General features: G+C 48.2%; 12 protein-coding genes across 12 annotated transcripts; 5 read left to right on the top strand and 7 right to left on the bottom strand.

Moving 5' to 3' along the window:
• Positions 1–2: 2 nt before the first annotated feature.
• On the bottom strand, positions 3–5,702 carry BT62DRAFT_927505 (tricalbin). Its single transcript, XM_043185269.1, has 18 exons — positions 5,194–5,702; positions 4,821–5,140; positions 4,085–4,774; positions 3,763–4,028; positions 3,435–3,706; positions 2,891–3,384; positions 2,774–2,840; positions 2,685–2,723; positions 2,615–2,631; positions 2,523–2,564; positions 2,020–2,476; positions 1,692–1,963; positions 1,524–1,641; positions 1,402–1,464; positions 1,241–1,353; positions 578–1,182; positions 419–530; positions 3–370 (listed from the first exon to the last, which is right to left on the bottom strand). Exons 1-18 carry the CDS (start codon positions 5,375–5,377, stop codon positions 140–142), a joined length of 4,362 nt encoding a protein of 1,453 aa, XP_043043695.1. The 5' UTR covers positions 5,378–5,702; the 3' UTR covers positions 3–139.
• BT62DRAFT_927504 (mitochondrial carrier) lies at positions 5,633–7,569 on the top strand. The gene is made up of 3 exons (XM_043185268.1): positions 5,633–6,283; positions 6,335–6,566; positions 6,617–7,569. The coding sequence occupies exons 1-3, from the start codon at positions 5,918–5,920 to the stop codon at positions 7,453–7,455; spliced, it is 1,437 nt and encodes a 478-aa protein (XP_043043694.1). The 5' UTR covers positions 5,633–5,917; the 3' UTR covers positions 7,456–7,569.
• BT62DRAFT_885327 (S-adenosyl-L-methionine-dependent methyltransferase) lies at positions 7,504–8,460 on the bottom strand (the record flags this gene model as incomplete). The annotated part of the gene is made up of 7 exons (XM_043182826.1): positions 7,504–7,569; positions 7,619–7,723; positions 7,771–7,980; positions 8,032–8,099; positions 8,153–8,208; positions 8,263–8,347; positions 8,394–8,460. The coding sequence occupies 7 exons, from the start codon at positions 8,458–8,460 to the stop codon at positions 7,504–7,506; spliced, it is 657 nt and encodes a 218-aa protein (XP_043043693.1).
• A 58-nt stretch (positions 8,461–8,518) lies between these two features.
• BT62DRAFT_496072 (uncharacterized protein) lies at positions 8,519–9,758 on the top strand. The gene is made up of 4 exons (XM_043181159.1): positions 8,519–8,651; positions 8,713–8,921; positions 8,971–9,230; positions 9,284–9,758. The coding sequence occupies exons 1-4, from the start codon at positions 8,634–8,636 to the stop codon at positions 9,682–9,684; spliced, it is 888 nt and encodes a 295-aa protein (XP_043043692.1). The 5' UTR covers positions 8,519–8,633; the 3' UTR covers positions 9,685–9,758.
• Positions 9,759–9,832: 74 nt separating this feature from the next.
• BT62DRAFT_1001045 (uncharacterized protein) lies at positions 9,833–11,774 on the bottom strand (the record flags this gene model as incomplete). Its single annotated transcript, XM_043176692.1, has 4 exons — positions 9,833–10,595; positions 11,174–11,507; positions 11,569–11,605; positions 11,664–11,774. The coding sequence occupies 4 exons, from the start codon at positions 11,772–11,774 to the stop codon at positions 9,833–9,835; spliced, it is 1,245 nt and encodes a 414-aa protein (XP_043043691.1).
• Positions 11,681–12,527, bottom strand: BT62DRAFT_927501 (uncharacterized protein). The gene has a single exon (XM_043185267.1). It carries the CDS (start codon positions 12,426–12,428, stop codon positions 11,874–11,876), a length of 555 nt encoding a protein of 184 aa, XP_043043690.1. The 5' UTR covers positions 12,429–12,527; the 3' UTR covers positions 11,681–11,873.
• A 428-nt stretch (positions 12,528–12,955) lies between these two features.
• Positions 12,956–15,050, top strand: BT62DRAFT_927499 (ammonium transporter). The gene is made up of 8 exons (XM_043185266.1): positions 12,956–13,057; positions 13,109–13,130; positions 13,183–13,253; positions 13,302–13,340; positions 13,391–13,768; positions 13,822–14,235; positions 14,288–14,604; positions 14,654–15,050. Exons 1-8 carry the CDS (start codon positions 13,027–13,029, stop codon positions 14,903–14,905), a joined length of 1,524 nt encoding a protein of 507 aa, XP_043043689.1. The 5' UTR covers positions 12,956–13,026; the 3' UTR covers positions 14,906–15,050.
• Positions 14,895–17,075, bottom strand: BT62DRAFT_927498 (uncharacterized protein). The gene is made up of 8 exons (XM_043185265.1): positions 16,720–17,075; positions 16,480–16,667; positions 16,355–16,431; positions 16,095–16,296; positions 15,909–16,046; positions 15,419–15,862; positions 15,280–15,368; positions 14,895–15,227 (listed from the first exon to the last, which is right to left on the bottom strand). The coding sequence occupies exons 1-8, from the start codon at positions 16,955–16,957 to the stop codon at positions 15,038–15,040; spliced, it is 1,566 nt and encodes a 521-aa protein (XP_043043688.1). The 5' UTR covers positions 16,958–17,075; the 3' UTR covers positions 14,895–15,037.
• A 21-nt stretch (positions 17,076–17,096) lies between these two features.
• On the top strand, positions 17,097–18,827 carry BT62DRAFT_885214 (uncharacterized protein; the record flags this gene model as incomplete). Its single annotated transcript, XM_043182817.1, has 6 exons — positions 17,097–17,895; positions 17,945–18,003; positions 18,160–18,429; positions 18,474–18,514; positions 18,568–18,656; positions 18,763–18,827. The coding sequence occupies 6 exons, from the start codon at positions 17,097–17,099 to the stop codon at positions 18,825–18,827; spliced, it is 1,323 nt and encodes a 440-aa protein (XP_043043687.1).
• Position 18,828: 1 nt separating this feature from the next.
• On the bottom strand, positions 18,829–20,066 carry BT62DRAFT_927494 (uncharacterized protein). The gene is made up of 7 exons (XM_043185264.1): positions 19,842–20,066; positions 19,532–19,794; positions 19,413–19,482; positions 19,281–19,359; positions 19,161–19,234; positions 19,048–19,104; positions 18,829–18,990 (listed from the first exon to the last, which is right to left on the bottom strand). The coding sequence occupies exons 1-7, from the start codon at positions 20,009–20,011 to the stop codon at positions 18,936–18,938; spliced, it is 768 nt and encodes a 255-aa protein (XP_043043686.1). The 5' UTR covers positions 20,012–20,066; the 3' UTR covers positions 18,829–18,935.
• Positions 20,067–20,656: 590 nt separating this feature from the next.
• BT62DRAFT_927493 (uncharacterized protein) lies at positions 20,657–21,850 on the bottom strand. Its single transcript, XM_043185263.1, has 4 exons — positions 21,651–21,850; positions 21,448–21,595; positions 21,136–21,388; positions 20,657–21,085 (listed from the first exon to the last, which is right to left on the bottom strand). The coding sequence occupies exons 1-4, from the start codon at positions 21,793–21,795 to the stop codon at positions 20,843–20,845; spliced, it is 789 nt and encodes a 262-aa protein (XP_043043685.1). The 5' UTR covers positions 21,796–21,850; the 3' UTR covers positions 20,657–20,842.
• A 97-nt stretch (positions 21,851–21,947) lies between these two features.
• On the top strand, positions 21,948–23,312 carry BT62DRAFT_942929 (Las1-domain-containing protein). Its single transcript, XM_043187854.1, has 4 exons — positions 21,948–22,068; positions 22,120–22,431; positions 22,483–22,838; positions 22,887–23,312. Exons 1-4 carry the CDS (start codon positions 21,955–21,957, stop codon positions 23,218–23,220), a joined length of 1,116 nt encoding a protein of 371 aa, XP_043043684.1. The 5' UTR covers positions 21,948–21,954; the 3' UTR covers positions 23,221–23,312.
• The last annotated feature ends 495 nt before the right edge of the window (positions 23,313–23,807 follow it).

The raw sequence follows: 23,807 nt of genomic DNA, 5'->3' as shown, positions 1-23,807 counted from the left end.
GCTTCATGCAGAAAACAAGGTTGAATTGCAATAATGGTACACAAATATAGTCCATATTAATCCACGGTCCAATTCCGTTTAATCGTGCTAACATACCTAAAATTGTGAAGTATAAAGGCTCAGTTGTATTTTGCTTATCTCAGTCGTCATTTTCACCTCCCGGCCGTCGTCCACGAATACTGAATCTCGACGGCGACGCTATTGACACTGTTCGATGCGTCACGTTTTCCCGAGATCCCATGGACGACCTTCCCGGCGGATTTTGGGTCGGATCATACTCCAGCCGTAGGCGCAAAAGGCCCTGTCCTTCACGTAATTCCAAAAACATTTCTGCAGCTGAAGCTTCTTCTGCTTTTATATGTCGCCAGATCTAAGCTCTCCATCAGTCATGGCATCCCATATATAGGCTAGACCTCACATCAATGTCGCCTTCACCTAGCAACTTATCCTTTCCAAGTGTCTTATGATCGTGTATCCAAACTCGGATTTTGGACAGATAAGGCCCAGCGGCAAAAACAAATGTTTCATCCCTGCAGAAATAAGAGATAATCCGTACATCCACAAAATCTTGGCTTACCACTCCGGGGTCGCGGTCTTTCCAGCATGCTTCGTTTTGAATTCCTTGTCGCCCAAGCGGATGGTTGCATACGCTTTGCTGTCAGTGCTTGACAAGTCTTTCGCATCCAGTACGGTCACCCGCAGCGTCCCCGGCTCGTGTGTTCCATCTAAAGATGTCTTGGACTTTGAGTCCGGGAGTATGTGACTGCCAAGTGTGCTGATAATGTCTGGTACGATAGGAACAGATGCCTGCCCTGCTGGCAGTTCGGGAATTGCCGGAACTTCGTCCGCATCCTTACTCTTGAACAGGCCGGTCACTCCGTGAATGACACCCTTGCCTGCGGATAAAGGTAGAACTCCGACCTGCGTCATTGCTCGCCCAGCGGTAGAAAATGTGGACGTGTTCTTGCGAGATTTGGCGATAATCTCAGGCTGGAACATCAGTCGAACATGCACGCGTCCCTTTGGGCCAAGCTTAGGTGAGGATAGAGAAAGCTCTAATTCAGAGGCTTCGAACGGCTCGAGATCCGCAAGATTTATCTTGGCTGATCCTAGACTTTTCGCTTGTTCTAGCTGATTCCAGTCAAATATTTCGACTTCGAAGTCGGCGGCGACACGAGAAGGCTACAAAACAGAAGCTGATCAGCACAACATTGATACTAGCACAATGTCTCAAACGTACCACAGAAACCACGAAGTTTTCGTTCCATTCGGGACTAAGAGTTTTCTTCTTGGTCTGAGACTTGAAGACCCTATGTTCATTGAGAGTGAAGACCGCATACGGGTCAGATTTGCCTAATGGTAGCCATTAGAGGTGAAGGTAGACAAGTGACTAGGACTTGCCTGATCTGTCTGCGGCAGGAATCTCACGACCGTCGATAAGATCGACACGAAGAACACCCTGATCTAAAGGGAATTCAGTCAGGCTAGAAACAAAGGTATCACCATCAACAATGTTTACGCACTGTTGATACTCTCTCGTGGTTCAAGTTTAACGGGGACCGGCACGTAGTGGGCCTCGACGGTTACACGTGAAGTGTCTCTTTCGGATTCGTCTCGAAGAGTGAAGGTCTGAGGACCAGCCTATAAAATAGATGTGAGACAATGAACATCAAACACCTATTCAGTCTTACGAGGGTTGACTGAAGGAATGATTTAGCGTCGCCCTTCCATTGAGCTATGATATCATCCTTATCCCCTTCGTCAGCCTCATTCAATCTCAACCACACCTGACCAAAGTCGAGTTCCTTGAGGAAACCTTCTCCAACATAATCCCACTGAACCTTGGTGCTTCGTGCTCTCGTAGTACTGAAGCAAGGCCAATATCCGTCATCCAAGAGTACTTCGACTCGCGCTTTCTTCGTCAATTGTCCCGAAATGACATTGAAAATAATGATACCAGACTCTGCAGCAAAAGAGAAAATTAGGCTCCTCAGAAAGAAAAAGAAACTTTGAACACACGATGCGTCATTAGATCGTCCATGGACATCTCAATTCCTTCTTCAACAGGAGATTGGGTTTCGGAAGTTGTGGCGGTTGTATCCGTAGATTTAGTGGCCCTTGTGTGCTTCTTGAGTGTTCCCTTAATAGTGACACCATCTGGCATGGCTTGTGCTTCCTCATCGGTTGACGAAATTGATGCTGCACCATCGGTCACAAGATCACTTTCTGAATCATTGTCACCAGCAGCAGCTTGATGTATCTTCTTGGAATGGCTGTCAAACTTGATACCCTTCAATTTCATGGCAGGAATGAATGAGGCCGTGTAATGCAGATCCCCTTTGAAAACGTTGGCTCCGTCCAGACGTAAGGGATCAGTAGCGGTCTTGACACCAGTGGATTGGAATGGGTACATCTTGTCATCGGATTCTTCCGCCAGCTCTGATACGCGCAACTCGACAGACCCGAGGGACCGATCCTAATAACATCCAGATTGATGTATACTGGAAGAAGCTACAACTTACTCGAGTCAGATGTTGATAATCCATGCATTCCAATAGTAAAGTCTGAACATAGGATAGTCAGAGATAGGTCTCAACCGATACGTGGTACGAACCTCCTTGAGTGAATGAACTGAAGATGATGAATGAGGAGAGAAAATAAATAAAATCAGCGGCAAGGCTTACCGGTGATATAGATAATCTGATCCCACACAGGGTTCAGATCTAGAAAACGAGCTCACAGTAGGTCAAGTTGTTGATGACAAGCCACTCACTGTTATTGACAACCTCCGTCCTACCCATAGTAACGTTGTTCACTTGTACCCGAGTATAAGGGTCACTCTGTATGAACGGATCAGGATATTTTCCTATGCAGTAAAGGTGAATCTTACTTTGCCACCCAGCGTAGCCTCGACGTTCTTCACATCCGTAGCGCGATCCAACAACAGCCTTACTACGCCTATAGGAGGACTGTACTGATCAACTCCATGGAGGCTTCCTGCCATACTTAAGGGCTTCCATTCGGCAGATATCCTCAATTTTCCGCTTTCGCAGTTGCTGAGAGGGAACCAGTCAATGTTCTCTTTTTTAGAGGCCAGCAAGTCCTCCAGGTTGATGGACATGTATCCAACAACGGGATCCTTGAGGAAATCGCGGTCATCGACAATCTTGACAGTGATGACAGATGTCGCCTTCTTGGCGCATAGAAACTCGTGCGACGATTCCCAGACAGGGTTGTTTGTATGCTTGAACGCTTTCGTAACATGAACAGGTGTTTTGGAACCGCTGAGGAAGACCTTTGCCAAAGGGTTGAGGTCACCTGATAGAGACTTCTTGGCGTCGAGCTCTTTCGCTTGATGTACAGTGAGACGAACGATTCCAATCGCTAAACAGAATGATCAAAACAGTCCGCGGATGGAACCAGCAGAAGCTTACAGGTATTCCTGGCATCGTTGTCATCCTCAAGATGCAAGACCGGGAAGAATGAGACATCGTATCGGAGCTCTCCTCTCTCCTTTCCATCCATCAGTAACTGAGTTTCCATGCCTTCCTGCGTCGCATCCTCTTGCAGCCGCGTCAGTTCGAATATCGACGAGCCTAACAAGGTGTTCTTCCTATGATCATTGTAATCGTAAAGGTTGAACACTAGGGACTCGGTGAGATTGTTGACCAAGATGAAGTTCGTCTCCATCCAGGTTGGGTTGTACCTGTCAGATGTTTTGTTTAATTTTAGAATTCTATGAATAAAAGTTGATAAACGTACGTGTTGTGCTTACATTTAGTGCGAGCCAGTTCGGCGCGGTTATTGATGGTAAAAGCAACAAAGGGGTCGGGAGTGCCGCCGCCAATTTTGCTTCCTTTAATGCCGCGGGCCGAGTGGACTGTGACTTGCAACACACCAATCGCCGAATCGCTCGGAGCACCGGAGAGGAGCTGTTCAAGATTGAGTGTGAAGACGTTGGGGTCGTACATCATCGGACCGAGTGTCGAATGTGTCATCTCACGAATGAAGGAGGAAAGGCCGGGAATCTGTAGGGGACAGACATCAAAAAAGAAACTTCCGACACAAGGTTATTCTAACACACATTTGCGATGTCGAAACCCAACGTTTCGCCGCCAATTGGCTTGAGGACGTAGTCGATAACAGGTTTCTCCAGAAAACATATATCAACGATTTGAACGTGTGGGAAGTTGGTCATCAACTTCATCCGAATCCGAATGTTGCCCTTGAAGGAGATATCCTCCAGAAGGATGGGCATGACGGCAGTTGCAAGGCCTTTTCCAACACGAACGGAGAGGACAATTTTGGGGTTGACCTTGCTCGCGACTTGTTTGGCCGTCATCTCCGAAATTTCGTTAGGAGTGAAGGAGACACCCCAGTCCATCATAACGATATCATCTGGGGTCTTTGGGAAAGTGCGGACATGGTCGATTCGAGGCGCCTTTGTCCCTAGGGTGAACGTGGAGAGCCGCATAGAATCCAAGAAGGCTGGAGTACTCGAACTAAGGACCTGATCCACGGAACTAACGATAGTCGCAGATAGAACAGGTTCGTATATGAGCCAGAAACGATCAAGGAAGTTGTTAATCCAGTCAGCTGACTCGGATTCGGAGGCCAGGCGCGTTTTGACTAGCTCTCTCTGAATATCATCTCGCGCTCGCCGGCGAACCCGGTGCATGGAAGTGGTGTAATACGTATTACATACGGCAAGGATGATGAACAACCAACCCCATCCAAAATGGAAGCGAGTGAGAAAGTGCGAAACAAACACGGCCTGCAGATGATGAGCATATAGTCCCAAGTTTGAGCTGACAACGTACAAAGACAATGACACCAGCGTTGTGATACCAACTGCCATAGTATTGGTCTGTGAAGAAGGTTTCCAAGACAGCCTTGTCCTTCTCTTCGCCCTCGCGAGGCGGTTGCTGATCTATACCGGATACTTGGCGCCACCCGACACGATACCAGTCAGGAATGGAAGGCGCAGCAGCCGCTGGCAGTGCACCAGGGAGTACCGCGGTATCTTCATCGACCTCTTTGACGCTCTCCACACATAGCTGAGGTTTCTCAGAGGCCACGTCCGCATCATGGACAGCAATTGTTGGAACAACGGCGGAGTTACCGCGGTCAACGGGAACTTCTGCAGGTTTGATGTCAGACAATGGGAGGAGCAAGTCTATTCCCTCGACGCACCCTGCTCTGGAGGGGCCTTTTGTAAGTTGAGGTCTTCATGAGCCTTGCCGGCGGCGGCGCCTTCTGCCTCTGGAGCAGCATCAGGGTCAAATGAGTGGACCGCAACGCGACTTTGGTCCGAGTCTTTCTGCAAATCCAGAGCAGCCTGACCATTGCCGTTGACGACGACGCCGTTAGTAGCCATGGGGCAGGAAAGTGAAAGGTGTGCGATGGAGGAAAGCGAAGAAGGGAACGTGTACTTAATTGAAGGGTAGGTAAGAGGGAGGCGGATGTGCGCCTGTGTCTGATCTCCGATGTCGTCAGAGGTCACATGGTGTCACATTTCCTGGAGCCATATCCCTGAAATCCAAGAAATCCAAGAACTGGCCAAAGAAACCATGATCCCTCGAGAAGTACCATTACTGTAGCAGGAATATTGATGGAAAAAAAATATGCAGGATACATTCTGCAGTGAGTCTCCAGTCGTACCAGGTCCACTGCATACATCTAGGCTGCCCCGCATAGGACTACATGCAACATAGGAGTCCGAATTCAGACTTGCCAAAATCAGAGACGCCTTTTTGGTATTTATGATCGATCCCGATCTAGTATTTGTGCTAGTTGTTCAAAGGCTTCCTGGGAGGATGCCGACGCCGACCAAGTTTTGTCAGAGTACACTTCCTCCATTGACGTCCAGCTCTGGTCGTGATTTTGCTCGACTCGCCCAGTACGAAACATTCATGACATGAACTCACCCTCATCTCTCCGAGACCTCTACAACGGCTCTTCATCTGCTTGGTCTTTTGTTCCACCACCATTGCCGCCCAGTGCCAATACCTCTTCTTCGGCATCTTCGAGCTCTTCGTTTCAATGGTCGACGCGCCCAACACCAAACTCTATCTTTGATCTTTCACCAGATTTGAATGATGCTAATGGCATCAATGCCGTTGATCTCTTCAAGACCCTCGCTGCGTCTGCAGTGTTGCAGTACGCAAGTAGTGCCATTGCCATGCCTTGGGAAGTCGGCAAGATGCTGCTCCAGGTGCAGTGGGTACCTAGAGATTCACACGACTACCATTCCGATGTTGGACCTGAGGACGATGACGATGCGGTTAGTTGTTCAGTCTTCGCGGGTCTTGAGTCCTGAAGAATTTATCTATAGCTGAGTGATTCTTCCAACGATAATGAATCCTATTTTGCGGACCCAGAAATCACACCGAGGATGCGCCACCCTGCCCAAGTGGACGAACACGGATATGTTATCCGTCGATCCGTTCTTGAAGAGGGTACACGTCCGGAGTACATCATTCCTGTCGGCAGTGCTAGCGGGGTCTGGGGCATGATTAAACGCGTCGGTCGTTTCAGAGGAGAGGGCTGGCTAGCATTGTGGAAAGGTATTCCTAACTATCTGAATGTTCTGGTTGCCAGTTCTCAAGTCTTCTAGGATTGCTCACTTCATGTTTCACGGAAGTTTTGTCTACAACTTTCCAGCCCCTCATTCACAATATTCTCCAATCTTTATTCCTTCCCACAACACCTCTTTTCCAACAGCCCCCCCTCTTACTCCCGATTGCTTCTCATATAATAACCGGGTTTCTACTCTCTCCATTGGATCTCGTTCGCACTCGACTGATTGTTCAATCGTTCGTTCCTCGATATCGCAGCTACAGTGGTCCCATCGATGCACTTTCCCAAATACTCAGAGACGAGGGTGGTTTCCAAGGAATTTACCTCCATCCCAATCTATTCATCCCTATGGTCATTGATACCGCGCTGCGGCCCGCTGTCTCATTGGCGCTACCGGGTCTACTTGTATCGTATCTTGGCACCCACATTACTGAGGATACCAGTCCTTTTGCCTGGGGATTTGCCGAATTGGCGGGTAGCTGTATAGGTCTTCTCATCACCTTGCCATTTGAGACAATCAGACGGCGATTACAAGTACAAGTCCGAGGAAGTGCAAGGCCAATCAGAGGTTGCGTTGAACTTCGACCAGCCCCTTACAATGGTGTCATAGACGCACTGTGGCATATTATTACAGAGGAGCGATCGGATCTTCCCATAGTTCGACGAACCAAGAAGAGACGGACGAGCAGAGGTTCTACCGAGAGGGATGGTGAGGCACAGAATAACTCAAGAGGAGAAGATAACTGGTCACACCGTACTGGAATAGGCCAGCTATATCGGGGTATGGGAATGAGATTGGGGGCAAGCGTTATAGTATTTTTGCTCGCGCTGATCACTGGCGGCGATAATTCAGACGGGGGTTGGGCGGAATTGTAATCATCGGGCAACTTTGAATTATACAGATCCAACACTTTCGCTCTCGTTTCAAGATGTACGCTGAAATCGTAGGATGAAAAGGTGTTCGGAACCGGCGCGGCGGTGGAGCACCGTCTAGGTAATTCATTAATAAAGATGCTCGAGATGCAAGAAGATTACAAACTTGGCTGCTGAGTCCAAATTTATCCTGCATTCTTCGTTGGATGTTCGGAATATCGTTCTGTTTGAGCGCAACCAAATAGAAGAGTCCTCGCGGCGATAGCAGTTCCTTTGTCGAAGTCAGAAGGAGATGTCAACGCAACTTCCTAGACCGACTTTTACGACATCGAGAAAACGGTCGGTAATATCCATGCCATCTTTCCCTCCAGCCCAGGATCCTTCTACGTATCTCTTACTTTGAGCATTCAGCGCCTCTTCTCGGTCGGTTGGCACGTAGGGTGGATTGAACAGTATAACGTCAATAGCATTCTTCAAGCGGTGATGAAACGGTCCCGCAAACGTAGTATTCACTACGTCCAAAAAAGTCTGAAAGGATAAAGGCTGCCTGTCAGCGGAGTAGAATGATAGTAAACACACTTTGTTTTGCAGTCCTGTCCTGAAGGAGCATATGCAGGCATGGGGATTTATATCGGTACATAGATAAACTGCGAAGGAAACCTTGACGATGTGGAAGACATATCAACGCGACGAAACGAACGTGCTGTGGACCCCAAGATGCTACCCAGAAAGCTTGAGACGCAGCCGGAGCCCGATCTGTCTGCAGTAAGCGATACCAAGTCGAGTGATACGCGTAAGACAGGACGTTACCCAACCTCCAGACATACAGTTGCATGCAATTCCCTTAAATGCTCCGCATCCTGTTCCAAGGCGTCCAAGAGAAGATAAGTGTCCTCTACAGGAAGTGAATTGAGAATTTCAAGGCAGTAGACGGGGCATACCAGCGGGTTCGTACACGCTATCGTAATCAGCAGAGGTGAGGTGGGAGAGATTAGGTGTTGGGATCATGAATGGTCGAGCGTCACAAACGTGACTAGGATTGCGTCACGAGCCCGTCACAGTCGGATTTCTGTCGAACCTGCGAGTTTCCTCGTTGCTGCCTGGCCGTGACTGCATGGGTCCCTGCTCTCCGCAGAATGCATCCAAGTCAAAGTCCGTCTTCGTACTAACCTTCATCTCTCATGACTCCTGGTGCGCTGGTAAGGCCATTACTCGTTGACCAATGGTATTAAAGTACTTAAATTTGTATACTTCCAATAGGTCCGCAAACTATGCCCTTGCTTTCTACCTGCAGTCGAACAAAACTCTGAGCTACCTACAAGCAACTCTGTCATTGGTGTCGCACGTGTAATCATTCAATCCGCTCATTTGAAGCATTCAAGCACCTTGCTGCTGCCGCCGAATCCATTCGTCGTCCTTACCACCCATGGCTTAAGGAATCCATCATTCACATCACACAGACATTTCACGTAGGTCTCCAATGCTATTTTTGGCCAATCCCTAAATCTCCATCTTCAGTTACGATCCCAACTGGATCATGCAGTCCCAGGAAATTCTCATCTTCTCAACGGACTCTGCCTTGTTTTTCGACGTGTTTGATCATTCCAAGTATTTCAAGAATACATTGATTGCCTCAGCCTCAATTTCCGTTGACGATCTGGTCCTCGACTCTGAACCAGTGGCCAAGCGATTGCCTCTGTCCAAAAATGGGGGGCTGAAGGGAGAGCTTTTGGCCTCCGTCTCATTTCATCCAATCTTGCCTTCAACCGCTGATTCAAGTACGTTCTCTTTTTCATATACACGCATTTTTTCCCTTATGAATCCGAGTCAGACGTGGGCGTTGTCCATCTATCTCTCGACGAGGCCAAGGATCTTAAATCTCCCGTTTCCTCCAGAGAGGCCAATCCCCGAGCGACAATTATGCTGGCTGTTGATGGAAAAGCAACGCGGATACATTCCACACCTCTGTGTAGGAGCACGAGTGAACCCAAGTGGCATTCGCGTCACACTTTCTTGTGCACAGACAAAGCGTCGAGTGTTATATTGGTTGACGTGTCTGACTGTGGGTTCAAGGAGACGAATTTGGGATACATGTATATTCCCCTTCGTGACCTGTTGGATAGGGACGAAACTCTTCCGCGTTGGTGGGCTCTCAGTGGCAGCCAAGCGGGCCAGTTGAAGATGGGGGCGGAGTGGAAGCCGTTAAAGGCAGACCTATTAGAGAATGTGTAGCTAATGCGCAAGAACAGGTATCTCTACTTTGACACATATATATAGGACTGCAGATTCAATGAATCAGATATTTATATATATTAATTGTCAAACTGATGAAAATCAACCTTGTGAGTTGAGCGAAGTTAGAATATTTTACTTACAGATATCACGGAGAAGACAATAGTGGTGCTGCCTTGACCCACTGCGGCCTGCTAGCACAAAGCTCCTTCACAACAAACGCAGCAAACCCTGCTCTTGACAACGAGAATCCCGTCTTCCTGTCCCCGATATAGCCAGCAACTACCTCCTTCTGATCCTTATTCGTCATCCTGGGAACCCTGACAATTGTCCAATCCAAATCGGCCCCCCTCAGGCGTATGATCTTCCCCGTTTCAACGACATCCCGGTAGCTCGTATGAGCAAGCGTAGCAACGCTACCAATCATGATGGACCAAGCCAAGCTAAATTTGTCGCGCGGATCTGACATGGAGGGTGTTCCGAGGGCGATGAGGCGTTTAACGCTATGAAAGTGCATCAAGTCAATGATACGCTCGTATACTTTCGCGATAGGCGTATCTGAGTGCTGAAACGGGTTCTCCCCCAAAGTAGCATTGTGACCTAACGTAGATAGCACTGCGTCGACACCTTCCATTGCCTTGGAGAGTTTGTCGTACTCGTCCAGCTCTCCCTGTATAGTAATCACAGATTTGTTGGAAGTGATGTCGGTCGGTAATTTGGAGGGGTTACGAGCGTAAAGGATGAGGGTGCATGATTGGAAGGCGTCAAGTGTTTCGCGGACGAGCAAGATGCCTGAGGGACCTGTTGGGCCAAAGATAAGGATTCGCATATCAAGGGAAATGGAGAAGTTGACGAAGAAATTTAAGATATTCCGCCTGAAAAGTTTAGCGTCGAAACGGTGGCCGCCTTCACTGGAGTCCACACCTTGTTCGGAAACAAGATCGCCCGATCAACCGATCGGCGCTTATTAGTGTTCTTTCTCCGCTTCTCCACTGTGTATCTCTCTGAACTTTCAATGAATTTGAGAAATGATTTCTATCTATTGTACCACTACCTGTGGCTTATTTCAATGCATAAGAAGTATGTGAAGTATATGATTCCAAAGAGGCGACAGTGCTTCACTACAGATATGGAATTCTGTGGGTACAATGTGGGTCCACCATTTTGACATCGAATTTCACGTTTACAACAAAAGAAAAACCTGTTGCCTGCCAGATAATTGCGATCTTCGGGGGGATCTCATCAATCAGGATCCACATCGTCCTGAGACTTACAACGGACCGCAAACCAACCGTCCCCCCCTCGGTGAAAAAAGCGTATCAACACGCAAAGGTCATTGAATAGTCACATGATAGCACGAGTCGACGGTAACACTGATTAGTACGGCTGCCAGTTGAAAGCCAACATAAACTATGAGGGGTAACTAAGCTACACTTAAATCAGAGATCGAAAGAAAACAAGAGAAATGTACCCATGTCCTTAAAGTTACGATGATATTGCAACATTTTTCTTCATCCACTGTGGCTCCAAGAGCTCCTTGACGGTGAAAGAAGCGAATGCCATCCTATCATGGAAGACGCCGGCCTGACCAATGGAACCCGCAAATGCATCCATCTTTTCTCCGTCTCGCAAATTAGGGACCCTGACTATGGTCCAATCTAATTCGTCCTGAGCGCGAACGAGATTGCCGAACGCAACGATGTCTTCGTACGCGGTCCGAGCAATGATCTTCACCAAGCAGACGATGAGGAAGAAGAGATTCATGGAGAACTTCTTGTTGGGATCAGAAATGGAAGCCGCTTTATTTTGAGCTCGTGCATAACCTGGAAAATGGTGGTGTATCCAACGGGTCAACCATGTCTGCAGGGTGACTCCGGGCGGAACCCGGCGCTGATAGGAAGGCGTCAGAGCCCTCCATGGCCTACTTTTCGGCGTCATTAAGCTGTCCTTGAATAACTTTGACTGATGAATTGGAGTACAAGTCTGGAGGCAGGTTCGATGGGTTGCGAGCGTAGACCACGACGAAGGGAGATGGCGGGAGCACCTGACGAATGAGAAGAATGCCTGAGGGGCAGAATGAGGAGGCGCATAGTTGTGGTAAAAGTCTGGGTCAATGAAATCTGTTAATGACTTGTGAGTTCGGGGGCCAAACGGTCGATTTGTACAAGATACTTGTCATTGCTGATAAACTACATAGGCGACGATTTCCAGTCACCAGCGTCGCGCCCTATCTGCTCCATGACTTTTATCTCGGTTGTAACAGGACCATCGCCACTCAAATCCAGCGGCACCATCTCGCGCTCGTACATTCTTCCAAAATGACTGACCAGTCCAGGAATCTCATCTTCCACCCTGATTTCCTTGTTCGTTGCTGACTCTATGCTGCCGGCCTTGACACCATCCAGTCCACAGGCAACGACCTGATCGAACCACGGTTCAGGCTCCCGGGTGATATTGATGGCAAAGCCGTGAGTTGTAAGACGATGTCGGACTTGGACGCCGATGCTGGCAATTTTTGTGTGGGCGTCGAGGAACACGCCGGTATGGTGTGAGGGGATGGGATCAAGACCGTGGGCCTCCCTGAGATGGATCTCGAGTGTCTTCTGCATGCGACAGATGTAATCTCGAATCCCCATCGCGGGGGAGGTTCGCCCTAGATCAAGCAGAGGATAACCTACTATTTGACCTGGCCCGTGGAACGTATACTCGCCTCCCCTTGCTGTCGACACAAAGTCGGCGCCCATGTTGGTAAGACGTCGGCGGTCGCCCTGGATACTGTCTGCATGTTGGCGACGACCAGCGGTGTACACTGGCCGATGCTGCAGGAGAAGGAGTAGGTCTGGATGATACGCATGGGACTTTGTGCTGTTCCGCGCGGCGAGCTGCAACACATGCAAGGTATCCTGTAGCACAAGGGTCGTGGAATAAGGTAGTGGCGAGTGAAAATAATGGTAGAAAATGGGAGGCAAATGCATAGTTGCGACCAAGTGCTGGCCGTGGCAGAAAAATCCAGGTCTTGTGACTCGTGGCAGTTCTGCCCGGTCCGTATTCCGACCCTCTTTCCAGATAGAATTATGGTACAAAAAGTATGTCTTGTGCAAGAATAGGTGAATTGTAGCCTGGTACCGCATTCCCCCCTCCCCCCGGGGCCACAGGGATACTCTCGGCGCCAAAGAAAAACGAAATTGTATGGTTGAATATTATAAACCATCTGGATTGCCCAGGTCTGATCGATGTCACATTGTTTTTATATTTTTAAACTATTTAAATGGTCCCCACTTGCTATGCATCTTAAATAACTGTCAGCTGCCTCTGCCGCCCTTGCCTTTCGTTTTCTTTGCAATGTCGCGCAGGTTCCAACTCGTACAACGCGGTACGCCCATTCTGCTTCCTCCTTTTCTTTCCCTTTTGACTCTCGATGCAGTCGATGCAATCGATGTTGGCCAGTCAGTGGATCTCTGGGATCAAACACGGTTTATGCTCATCCCTGCATACCAGTTACGATCGCGGCGACCTCTCGTTTATTATTGTTGCAGGTGCCATGGTCGCATTTATGGTCCCAGGACTAGGTTCGTTGTCCGTTCAAAACTTCTTCGTAAAGGCTCAACGTTCTCAAGCATTTCTATATTCTGGCTTGGCTCGTCGAAAAAGTGCCCGTACGTTCAATGTCGCATCCTTGGCCAATACGATTTACACCTTTGCTCAGTGTCTTTGATCTGGGTTGTCTCCGCGGCCAATGCCATCACTATTTTTCAGTGGTTCTTCTGGGGTTACTCGTTAGCCTTTTCGCCGACGGCTACCAATAGCTTTATTGGAAATCTCCACAATTTCGGCCTGCGAAAGGTCCTCGCCAATCCTTCCCCGGGATCACCTCTGATTCCCGACCTACTGTACAGTTTCTTTCAGATGGAATTCGCGTGTGTAACTGCTGGTATTCTTGTTGGAGGTGTTGCGGAGCGGGGGAGGGTGTTCCCCGTCATCATCTTCACTTTCATCTGGTTAACTCTTGTTTACTGTCCGTTGGCTTGCTGGGCATGGAGTTCCAGTGGCTGGGCATTCAAGTGGGGTGTCCTCGATTTCGCAGGTCAGTTGATTCTTAGCACGCTCCTGTGCGTATTCATTCCTTCGTTTTTACAGGTGGAGGACCGGTCGAAATCGGAAGCGGGGTCAGCGGACTCGCGTTTGCGTGGATCTTGGGCCGCCGTCAGGAAAAAGAACTCATCAACTTCCGACCACACAATGTATCGCTGGTCAACCTGGGAACTTTTATTCTATTTTTCGGCTGGCTTGGATTCAATGGCGGTAGTGCGTTCGGTGCCAATCTCCGTGCCATAATGGCCATATGGAACTCCATGCTTTCCGCCGCTTTTGGAGGATTAACCTGGTGCCTCATGGATTATCGCATCGAACGTCGTTGGAGTATGGTGGGTTTCTGCTCTGGTACGATTGCTGGACTCGTTGCCGCGACGCCATCGTCTGGCTATGTTCATCCTTGGGCTGCACTAATAGTTGGCGTGGTTTCCGCGTCTGTATGCAATCTTGCAACCAAAGGTCGATATCCCCGATTGGTTTTCACCGAGCCCACGTCTTAACAACCCTTTAGTAAAGTTCTTGCTGCGCATTGATGACGCGCTAGACCTTTTTGCTGAACATGCAGTCGGCGGAATGGTCGGCCTTATCCTTAATGCATTTTTCGGGGATTCGGAGATTATAGCTTTGGATGGCATCAACACCGTCACCAACGGTGGCTGGATGAATCGTAATTGGAAGCAGCTCTACATTCAATTCGCCTATGTCTGTGCTACCACGGCTTACAGCTTTGTTGTTACTGCGTTGATTGCAAAAGCAGTGGATATGATTCCAGGCCTCCAGCTGCGGAGCACTTCAGAGGGCGAAAGACTCGGCATGGACGAAGTCGAGGTGAATATCCATTTTCTGCTGCTGCTTGTATACTTACAGCGGAGATTAGATTGGCGAATTTGCTAGCGACTACATCGAGATTCGCCGTGACTATACTGATTTGATAGCTCCTTTCGACTCATCAAGTCCTACTGGACAAGCTCTGGCAGCTGGAGACAGATTTATGCGCCCTGACCTCGATACGCAGCGACAATCACAGGAAGTTGACATTCATTCTGTCCATTCACATGATATCGATATTGTGATGACTGAGCCGAAGGAAATGTCGGAGAAGAAGGATTCAGTGACCACAATCATTTGATATGATATTAAAAAGTATTGAAGTAAATAGATTGCATCATCCGCTCGTTCCAACCTGTTGTATAATTCATAACCGCACAACAGTTCCGGTGTTACTTTACAACCAATGTACACTGTACTAGAATACAGATCTTTAACAATCCCAACCCAAAACAAAGTCATCAGGATAGTGAGACGGGAAGTAGTATTCGCCTAGGGAGAGCTGTCTCTCTGATGATGCAGAGATTTTGGGTCCACATATACTTGAACTGAACTCTTCGTTCAGCATGAGGTCTACGACATTTCGAGAAGCAATTGTCTCGGTTTCCATCGTTGAAATAAACCTACTTGCCTGTTCAGATTAAGGAAGGACTTTGAATAATGTATGATACGCACGGTTCAAAGGCATTGACATAATAGAAACCGGCGTCTAGTTTTACGGGAGGGAAGGCCGTTGTAGGTGGCAAGACAGGGTAAGCGTCCCACTAGAACATGGTAGATAAGCAACCGCATGGATACCGCAAAAACGACCGACCTCCTTGCGGTGTATCCAGCCGACCTGACCACGGAACACCTTTTGCAGCCATTCATCCGACTTTCTGTCTTGGGAGAAGATTTTGACGACCCATTCATCGTCTGAAATTTTACCGTGATACGAAATGGAGTTAAATTCCGGTTCCTTGCCGCCATTCCGTGCACCCTCGTACGTGGTCAATAACATACTTGGGGGAGTAGCTGCGGGGAGTAAATTAAGGTACTCGGGATCGATCGAAGGCGACGTCGTCGAAAGTAGAGTAACGTGGAGATGAACGTAAGGTTGTTCAGGGACCTGAGCAGCTAGCGAAGGGGAAAGAGTAATTCCGGTCGAATGGAAAGGTGCAGCCAGAATCACGACTTTGTATGTCTTGCTTCCGTGATCGCTTTGTACAGTCCATGCCTGTGAGGCGGAGACATACGGCTTCCGAGTGATGGCCTTGACCTATCGTGGTTCGGATACGAAACGTTCTTAACAAGAAATGGCTTACAGTTGTATCAAGATAGACGGATGCGTTTGAAGCGTGTATGAACGACTCAAATATCTGATAGTTTCCGCCCTGGATGGAGGCCGCACCAGTGGCAGCCATGGAGCACGCACCTTCAAGAGCGTGAATCGCATCGACATTCTGCTCCGATGTGAACCTCAGAGAAATGGGTGGGTAGGACGGACGAACCTGTCCATAGTTCACTCTGGTCGATGCTTCTACTATTTCGCGGATATAATTCTTTCCAATGTGACGTGATTCCAAGAAATCTGCCGCATTCCGAGACACAAGTTCAGTCCAGCCGAGGGAGAAGGCCAAATCCGCTATGTTGTCCCACCGAGGTGACTCTGCAGTGTAGAATTTGAGAAACTGCTTCACCATTTGTTCAACACTTTATGAAAGAAAGAACGGTTTCATGCATGGTAAGGAAGAAGATGCTAATGGCTTACATGTTTTTGGTTCGCTTGGGAGACAATATGCCGTACCTCCATACCAGTTTGAGCGTATCCCACCAGCTTCCGCCAACCTGAATCACGTCGAAAAAGGAACGAAACGACCTCAACAAAAAACTCACAGAGACGAGCAGCTGTTTACCATCCCACACCCCCATACTTGCGTCGTCGTCCCCCAACTGCATCCTTGTAAGGTTGAATTCCTCGCTCGCTCTCCACAGGTTCCTGTTGGCGGCAACGAAGATGGATGCCCCAAGTTCAACGGGAGAATAACTGTTTGGGTCGTCATAGGGGTAGACCACGGTGCTGCCTAAGCACAAGATGAGATGCAGCAGCAGAGTGAAGCAGAGGTCGCAACGCACGGCCGCCGATGTAGGACGAGCTCTCGTACACATCAACTTCAAGATCAAGTCCGAAACGCTCCTTTGCCTTGGAGATCCAGAAGGCAGCAGAACTTCCACCAGCGCCAGCACCGATGATTGCTATCCTTGGAAGAGCGGTAGTGTCGTCGTCAAGTTTGTTTTTAAGGAACGGGACCTTGAATGGGATCTGGAAGGCGAGCACCACTGCTGGCGCAACGAGGAGACCTAGCAGCCGCATTCTTGAGACGATACCTTGGATATGCACGACGGCGAGATGGTCGTCAGAGACGAAGATGCGAAATAGATGATGCCCAGACTTCGAACAGGGAGATCAGGCCTGGGTCCGGGTAAGCAAGGGCCTAACCTTAACCTACACCATGTCATTCGCTGCTACCCTCTTTGCTGTCCCGCCGGAAATTATCCAGCATATTCTTGCTTTTTGTTACCCTTTAGAGGTCTCTGCATTCTCCAGAACATGTCGAGCAGCCTACTATGTTGTATATTCCCTCAGTGATCAGTATCTCTGGAGGGAGCTTATCATTCATCACTTCGACGACCCTCGCAAGTCCTTGCGATGCGCGACATCCTCAACGCCTCTTCGCTATGACTGGAAGGCGGAGCTGCAGCGACGCATGGTATCTGCGTCCATCGTATTGAATGCGCGTGATATCTCAGACGACCAGCTGAGATTTGCCCTAGAAACATTCATATCTATCATAGACGACGCTTCTCCCATACCACGAATCCAGGATATACAAGCGGTACCTTCATGCGGTCTGCTTTGGCTTACTCGTCTCCTTCATCGGTCCCAAATACTGTACCGACAGCCCCCGCAGCAGTTGCAACAGCTAGTCGCCAGGCTATCCGTTTATTTCCTCTTCTCAGATGTGGACGAAGATGAAGAGTGTGCGCTCATCACTTGGGGACAACGTACTGAAAGCAGATGTTTCACGTATGATCTCCGCAATTACAATATCGATAATAATTGGGGGCCGTATCTCGAAGATGGAAGTGTGAACTGGCTTCATATCCGACATCTCATGACCGTCATATGGGCCAACCTCGCTGATCTTCCTGAAAGATGGAAGATCGTGAGGCCTGCTGTTGGACTGGAGGCTACTCGGGCATTCTCCGCTCCAAACATATCTGGTCAGCGGGACTGGGCCGGAGTTGAGGGTGCGTGCTTTCTATATTACCCCTTCATCTCTGACAATGGCCGTTTCAGGTACTTGGAGGCGTTACGTCTGTTTCATGGACTACCGGTTTGTCATTCCATTTTGCTATGTATTTGGATCTTATGAAATACTGCCAGTGATTTGTTTTGTAAGTAACCCCCGTTTTCTGGTTCGTTGCAAAATACTTCATCCGTCACCTGCCTCATAGCTTTTAATGTATGTTTGCGAAGCACTGTTGAGATCCCTGTCGCTCAGTTTCCTCTAGTTCTCCAATGTGTTTCGTGGACCTAGAAATAAAGCGTACTTCACGGAAAATGTTCGCTTTCGAGAAGCAACTCGACTCATAGAAGTGAAGCTGAAGGTCGTTGCCCGTGATAAGCTGGAAGGTAGCAACACGGATGACGACTCTACAGCCCATAGCCCGCTGTATCCACCGTTGTACTTCAACGGAATTTCGCGTGGAGTGGACGGGAACAAATCTGTAATCGAAGGGATGGTCAAAATGGGCAATGACGGAATTGTCCGTTATAAATTTGTGAGCCCTCTGCTTATTTTCTTGTACACGATTCTTATCTATAGTGTGAAAAGGTTTCCATCCATGACGGCACGACGCAGTGGAGGTTGATGCGTCTGTTATTATCGTATCGTTTCTTGTCACTCACTCTCAGCGTAGTTCGGAAGGTGTTCAGGTTGGCAGTGTTGCGAGTGCCGCAGGTGTCGTCGGCGCTTGGACGACAACCGTTCATGACCAAGGTGCGTTCTGTTGCCTGTGGCTGAGTCGTCAGGAATGACGTTTCTTCAGGTGATCCCGTCGGTGAGACCATTAGTCCCAGTCTTTTCTCGTCGCCACTTATGCCGCCGGCCCTAGGCCCATTCTGGTTGTGGAAGGTCAGTGACGATTTTCCTACCGATGCTGTGGTGGATTATATTTGAACTCGGATGATACTCTTTTCCTCGCCGTTTGTTTTATAGTCACGACTTACCACATTTCTTGTGTATGATACTACATATATTTACACTTCTTAACTTTAGCTGCCTACTTCAAACCAGAGTGCGTCGGAAGAAAGTAGAAAGTCTTCCGTACACATCTTCAAATCTGACCAAAACCCATGAACACGGCTGACCTTAGTAATTGGCGACGAAATACGCTTACTCATTCTTATTTTCTTTATTTTTGAGATTGCTGCGAGCTGCGGCCCAACCGTGGAACCTGATAAGACCATCAGCTGAGTTCCCTGATGGAGGAAGGGGATTCTGAACACGAACATATTGTCGTAATTCTTGGCGTCATTTTTATCAGCGAATGATTTCTTGGATATTATATCGACAATTTTGCGGTACTGATGGGAAATAAGACACATATGAAGCTTTAACGTGGGCATGTACCTCGTCAACCGGCTCATCGTGAGATACATAAATCGCGAGAGGTACAGTCAACTTCTCAGCATCTTCGGTGGAGAGCATCCTACGGATAACAGTCAGATAAGACCTTAGGAAAATATCAGGAAGATTGATTACGCAGGATGGAGGAGAGATACTGCATGGAAGGGAGTAGCTTCTCCACCGGAAGCTATAGCTACCTTGCCACCTATCGTGAATGTAAACGCTATATACGAGACTGCATGAATGATACATACCCCAACACATCCCATAGACACCGACTCGTTTAGCACCCTTGTTCTTGAGCGCCTCACCAAATGCCTTGAGTTTGGCTATGGCGGCAGAAGGACTGGCGGTGCTTCCGAAGAACGCCTGAATCGCTGCTTTGTCCTCGTCGGTCTTTGGAGGATACTTGGAGATGTCAAAAGCGGAATTAGGCTCAAAGAAGTCAGGCATATAGACTATTGTGTTCAGAGCGGTAGCCAGGATGTCAGCACCCTGCTGGGTCTGGGGGAAGAATCTAACAATAATCAAAACAAAGTACCTGGATAATAGCATGATGGTCACCCAAAGATATCAAAGATAGCCACGATAGCATTCTCGCTGGTCAACGGGCCAGTGATATAGACATTCTGGAAGCCAGCATAAGGCTTGATAGCACCCTTGGGCTCGTATTCCGAGAGAACTGGAGGGATGGTACAGCATGCCTCGTTTGTGTTGTGGACCATGGTGGACATTCTTGCTCGACTGGAGTGATTGAGATGGACAAGGATAGATCGGAGACGAGACAACATATCGGAAACCGGCCCGGTAACTCCTGGATACTAATTTCGTAACTGAAATTTCCCACGGCAAACATTTTTCACCCAGCCATCGCTCTGCATGACTGCAGGGTAACTCTCCTTTCGATACATGGAGCCAGGGTATGGTTATGGTATATGGGCAGAAGAAACCATTTTATGGGCCCAATTAAGCCGGAGCGCATTCCAATTTCCCGTCCACCATCGGGAGTGGGATGCGCTTGACTATGCGGCCCAAACAGTTATACTTATAGCCTGTTGTGTAGACTGATTTATCTCAAATTTCCAAGTGGTGCTTGATATGATCCAAGATACTCGCATGGGGCTTCTTGGTTATGTACAGTCCGCAAGATCTAGCCATAACTTTGACTGGTTGATTGTTCATGTACTGTTTGCCAGCTTGGAGATTCTGCTATCCAACACAGATTTGGTTAGGATGTAACGATAAGCTGAGAAGTTGAAGTTCGTTTCACCGGTCTGTGACAGCTTATAGTCGCTTTCTGGCTTCAACTGGCGCACGGTCTGATATCTGGTACTGACTGGGAGACGCGTAATCATCCAATCGAGGCTACGCCAGTCTGATACTATATCTTTCTGACGAACTGGAACTACCAAGCATTCCATGCGATGTTATATGATGGTTGGTGTTAGTCGGTAAATGTTGTCATATATTCGATATAAGTACATGTACGTATCTTCCTTGCAGTACAGTAACGCGCCGTTAGACCGTAGCAATAATCATAAATGTGAAATACAGATGCGAGCGTTTCAATGACGTCTCCGGTGCAGCATGACAGCGGGTATGATGAACATAATAGCCGCCATATACTCCATAATGAGGCCCATTACCAGAAACAGTACCCAGTCCCCGGTAATGGGATTGAATTTGGCCAATGTGGGATTTGAAGATAGCTGGTCCCCGAAAACATCAGAAGCAGACCAAGCAGTTAAAATCTCGTAGGCGACTCGAACACCCATTAACAGAAGTGCGAAAGTGACCCCGGTAAGGAGCTGGTCGCAAGGTGTTAGCACGAGAAGAAAACAGATGATGAAAAACTTGCCCGTCTGCGATAACTCCTCATAAAGTATCGATGCGACCAGGAAACCATCGCAATGAAGACGAGGAAGAGGTAGAGCGCCCCATAAACGCCGGCCTCGACGCGTCTGACGATCATACCAGCGTTCGCGTCTGGATTGACATGTGTACCCAAAAGTCCTCCAGCAATGGCTAGTGCTAAAGCTATCAACGCGATAAATCCAGCGAATCTGAAAAGACGGGTCACTCGAGGTTCTTCACTGTATGTATGCTGGCCTCTGATCAACCAGGTTGGTATTAATGAACATGTAGAGAAGCTTGGAATACGATGACGCACGCTAGGCCCAAGAAACCAATTGTAGCGAGCATGAGGATAGAAAGACCAGCGTGGAACAGGAGATAGGCTGCAATGAACAAGTCGACATTGGGACTGGAGTCTACAGTGAGCTCTCCGGCAACAATGAGGGCTCCTCCTGCGATACGCACTTGAAAATATGCCAACTCAGAGTGGTGAACATCTCCCGAAGACAGAATACTCACTGAGAGTAAATGTCAGTAGAAAAAGCCAACCAGCATCGCGTCGAAAGAGATATCGAATAAAATAAAAAAAGGATACGGCAGCGAGGGGGACATAAAATGCAAGCTGTGCTGCAGCAATCTGACCTCGGGTGTTGAGTGAAGCCATTATTACTTCCAAGGAAGGAGCCTTTTCTCAACTGCAGTGCCGGCTGATTGCCAACGACCCGCCAAGTCCAACATTTGATGATCAGATCATGATCTAGAACCACGTGCGGGTGCTCCCTCAGATAAGATAAGATTTTTTTTTTCCTCTTCAATCACCAACATGCAACTACCCCGTCGCGTCCCTTGGACTTCGATCGCAGAACTGGACCAGATTTGCACTTGGATATACGAAGATGAGAACGATCTGGGCCCGAAAATACTTGCTGTCAACAAGGTATATTCGTCAGCCTGCGAAGATTTACTTAGTTTGAAATCTTGACTTCAGCTGACAGCATGGAAAGCGGTCACTGCTTTGCCTCATGCGATGGAATCTACTCTTGCATTCTTGGTTGTTGTCTTGGATGATTCTGTGCCAAGTAAAGCGGCTTTCTCGTTGTCTCTGCGGCAAAATTATGCGGCAGCAATCATTCGCCTCGTCAATGGTTTGGTGGATCCTTTACAACTCGGAGTCTACGCGAGATCTATAGCGTCAATATCCCATCAACTAGGTCTGCCATTATGGCTTGTTGAACTTCGGCATGCTTCTACACATGAAGATCTACCTTCTCTTGAATTACTGAGAGAGGGCGCTCGACAGGTACACATTACACCTCCTTCTCTTATCTGACCCATTAAACGTTTTAATTAGTCCATGACATGGCTCTTGCAAAACTATTGGTTACCCACAATAAATCCCTATATTGCACCCGTACCGCAGACCACCCTACGCTCCATAGTCCCGACTTTGAAGGAGTATAAAGCTTTACTCAAAGAGACCATACGTGACGAATCATTGAGGAGTCGCCACAAACTTGCTATCGCAAATGCCATTAAAGATGTTGAGAGATGGATCGCCGAAGCCAAGGTAGCACTAAATGTTTCCACTGGTGATTTAGGGTGGGAGAATGTGACGGCTGTTGACCAAGATGCTAAAGAGCGATATGTGCTGGAGAGGCTATCCGATGAGCTGTTGGCAAAGGGCATCCTGGTTCCACTATCAAAAAAGTTGGTGTTTTTTGGCACAAATTATGCTCAAACTGACATGTTGGGTAGGAAGCGCACATTTCCTTCAGACTCGTTTCTTCCACCTGAATTTTCAGTCCAGTTGTGGAAACCTCTTCTATTGCATTTGCAGACGACGCATCCCAATTTTGCAAGTGTCCTTGTCCATCGGATTTTGTCCTGTCTCTTGTCCGAATCGGATAGCGCTTCCGCTGGCTCGACAAACTCTTCATTTGACGCGTGCCTTGCTCGTTGGGCAAAGTGGGCAATTGATACCTGGGACAGCGATGATTCTGACATGGAGGTGAGTATAAGGAAAGAAGCGGCCGTGTCATTGATTACAGTGCTCGGACCTGGACTATCTTTCGCCAGAAAGAATGCGTAAAGTTTTCTTCCAGTATCTAAGCGTGATCATGTACTGACCAAAATCAAGACCTTCTGAACTTTTGCAAGTTCTCTGTGATAACGAAGATTTGGAGGCCGCAGTCAAATGGCTCCACTCCGATAACACTTCATCTTCGTCTGTGAGTCCCTAGTTTACTTGAAGCACGAGTGTACTTGCTAAATCAGAATGTAGCTTTGGAAGGATGACGATATACTTGTTATGACCCACCGACTAGAGACCCTCCTTGGCGCCATTCGCGAAGATACACGAAACCCTGCACTGACGTCTGATTCGGAGTCAGTCAACAATCTTGATTCCGCCGCTCTAGGATGGCGGTTATTGGATGAACGCTACGGCTGGAAACCGTGTCCGATTGGAGTGCACCAAGAAGCTTTGCTTTGACCTTTTACATTTGATATCCAAAGGTATCATTATCGTCAGGGTGTAGAACTGCATAGTTCATGTCGTAATACTTCTCCGAACCAGAGAATCTATTTGTTAAATCGGCGCGACATTAGAGAAAAATAAACAAACGTGATTGATACACGACATTGAAACAAACGGTTAAGGCCAAGTTGGTCATACCC

Source organism: Guyanagaster necrorhizus, assembly GCF_019112545.1.
Source record: "Guyanagaster necrorhizus MCA 3950 unplaced genomic scaffold BT62scaffold_4, whole genome shotgun sequence".
Classification (NCBI taxonomy): Eukaryota; Fungi; Basidiomycota; class Agaricomycetes; order Agaricales; family Physalacriaceae; genus Guyanagaster; species Guyanagaster necrorhizus.
This window is presented reverse-complemented; position numbering and strand designations above follow the sequence as displayed.

Coding starts and splice junctions, on each gene's coding strand:
- BT62DRAFT_927504 (XM_043185268.1), top strand. CDS start 5,918: ATGAACTCACCCTCATCTCTCCGAGACCTCTACAACGGCTCTTCATCT. Junction 6,284..6,334: donor CTGAGGACGATGACGATGCG/GTTAGTTGTTCA, acceptor ATTTATCTATAG/CTGAGTGATTCTTCCAACGA. Junction 6,567..6,616: donor CTGGCTAGCATTGTGGAAAG/GTATTCCTAACT, acceptor CAAGTCTTCTAG/GATTGCTCACTTCATGTTTC.
- BT62DRAFT_927493 (XM_043185263.1), bottom strand. CDS start 21,795: ATGGCTTCACTCAACACCCGAGGTCAGATTGCTGCAGCACAGCTTGCA. Junction 21,596..21,650: donor TCTACTGACATTTACTCTCA/GTGAGTATTCTG, acceptor CATATTTTCAAG/TGCGTATCGCAGGAGGAGCC. Junction 21,389..21,447: donor ATTGGTTTCTTGGGCCTAGC/GTGCGTCATCGT, acceptor CTGGTTGATCAG/AGGCCAGCATACATACAGTG.
- BT62DRAFT_927499 (XM_043185266.1), top strand. CDS start 13,027: ATGTCGCGCAGGTTCCAACTCGTACAACGCG. Junction 13,058..13,108: donor GTTCCAACTCGTACAACGCG/GTACGCCCATTC, acceptor CTCTCGATGCAG/TCGATGCAATCGATGTTGGC. Junction 14,236..14,287: donor ATGCAATCTTGCAACCAAAG/GTCGATATCCCC, acceptor ACAACCCTTTAG/TAAAGTTCTTGCTGCGCATT.
- BT62DRAFT_927498 (XM_043185265.1), bottom strand. CDS start 16,957: ATGCGGCTGCTAGGTCTCCTCGTTGCGCCAGCAGTGGTGCTCGCCTTC. Junction 16,297..16,354: donor CCCAAGCGAACCAAAAACAT/GTAAGCCATTAG, acceptor TCTTTCATAAAG/TGTTGAACAAATGGTGAAGC. Junction 16,047..16,094: donor CCAGAGTGAACTATGGACAG/GTTCGTCCGTCC, acceptor ACATCGGAGCAG/AATGTCGATGCGATTCACGC.
- BT62DRAFT_927494 (XM_043185264.1), bottom strand. CDS start 20,011: ATGTCCACCATGGTCCACAACACAAACGAGGCATGCTGTACCATCCCT. Junction 19,105..19,160: donor GCCAAGAATTACGACAATAT/GTTCGTGTTCAG, acceptor TGGTCTTATCAG/GTTCCACGGTTGGGCCGCAG. Junction 18,991..19,047: donor AATAAAGAAAATAAGAATGA/GTAAGCGTATTT, acceptor GGTTTTGGTCAG/ATTTGAAGATGTGTACGGAA.
- BT62DRAFT_927505 (XM_043185269.1), bottom strand. CDS start 5,377: ATGGCTACTAACGGCGTCGTCGTCAACGGCAATGGTCAGGCTGCTCTG. Junction 4,775..4,820: donor ACGCTGGTGTCATTGTCTTT/GTACGTTGTCAG, acceptor CATCATCTGCAG/GCCGTGTTTGTTTCGCACTT. Junction 2,477..2,522: donor ATTATCAACATCTGACTCGA/GTAAGTTGTAGC, acceptor GGATGTTATTAG/GATCGGTCCCTCGGGTCTGT.
- BT62DRAFT_927501 (XM_043185267.1), bottom strand. CDS start 12,428: ATGGGCGCCGACTTTGTGTCGACAGCAAGGGGAGGCGAGTATACGTTC.
- BT62DRAFT_496072 (XM_043181159.1), top strand. Junction 8,922..8,970: donor ACATCACACAGACATTTCAC/GTAGGTCTCCAA, acceptor CTCCATCTTCAG/TTACGATCCCAACTGGATCA. Junction 9,231..9,283: donor GCCTTCAACCGCTGATTCAA/GTACGTTCTCTT, acceptor AATCCGAGTCAG/ACGTGGGCGTTGTCCATCTA.
- BT62DRAFT_942929 (XM_043187854.1), top strand. CDS start 21,955: ATGCAACTACCCCGTCGCGTCCCTTGGACTTCGATCGCAGAACTGGAC. Junction 22,069..22,119: donor AAATACTTGCTGTCAACAAG/GTATATTCGTCA, acceptor TCTTGACTTCAG/CTGACAGCATGGAAAGCGGT. Junction 22,839..22,886: donor CTGGTTCCACTATCAAAAAA/GTTGGTGTTTTT, acceptor CATGTTGGGTAG/GAAGCGCACATTTCCTTCAG.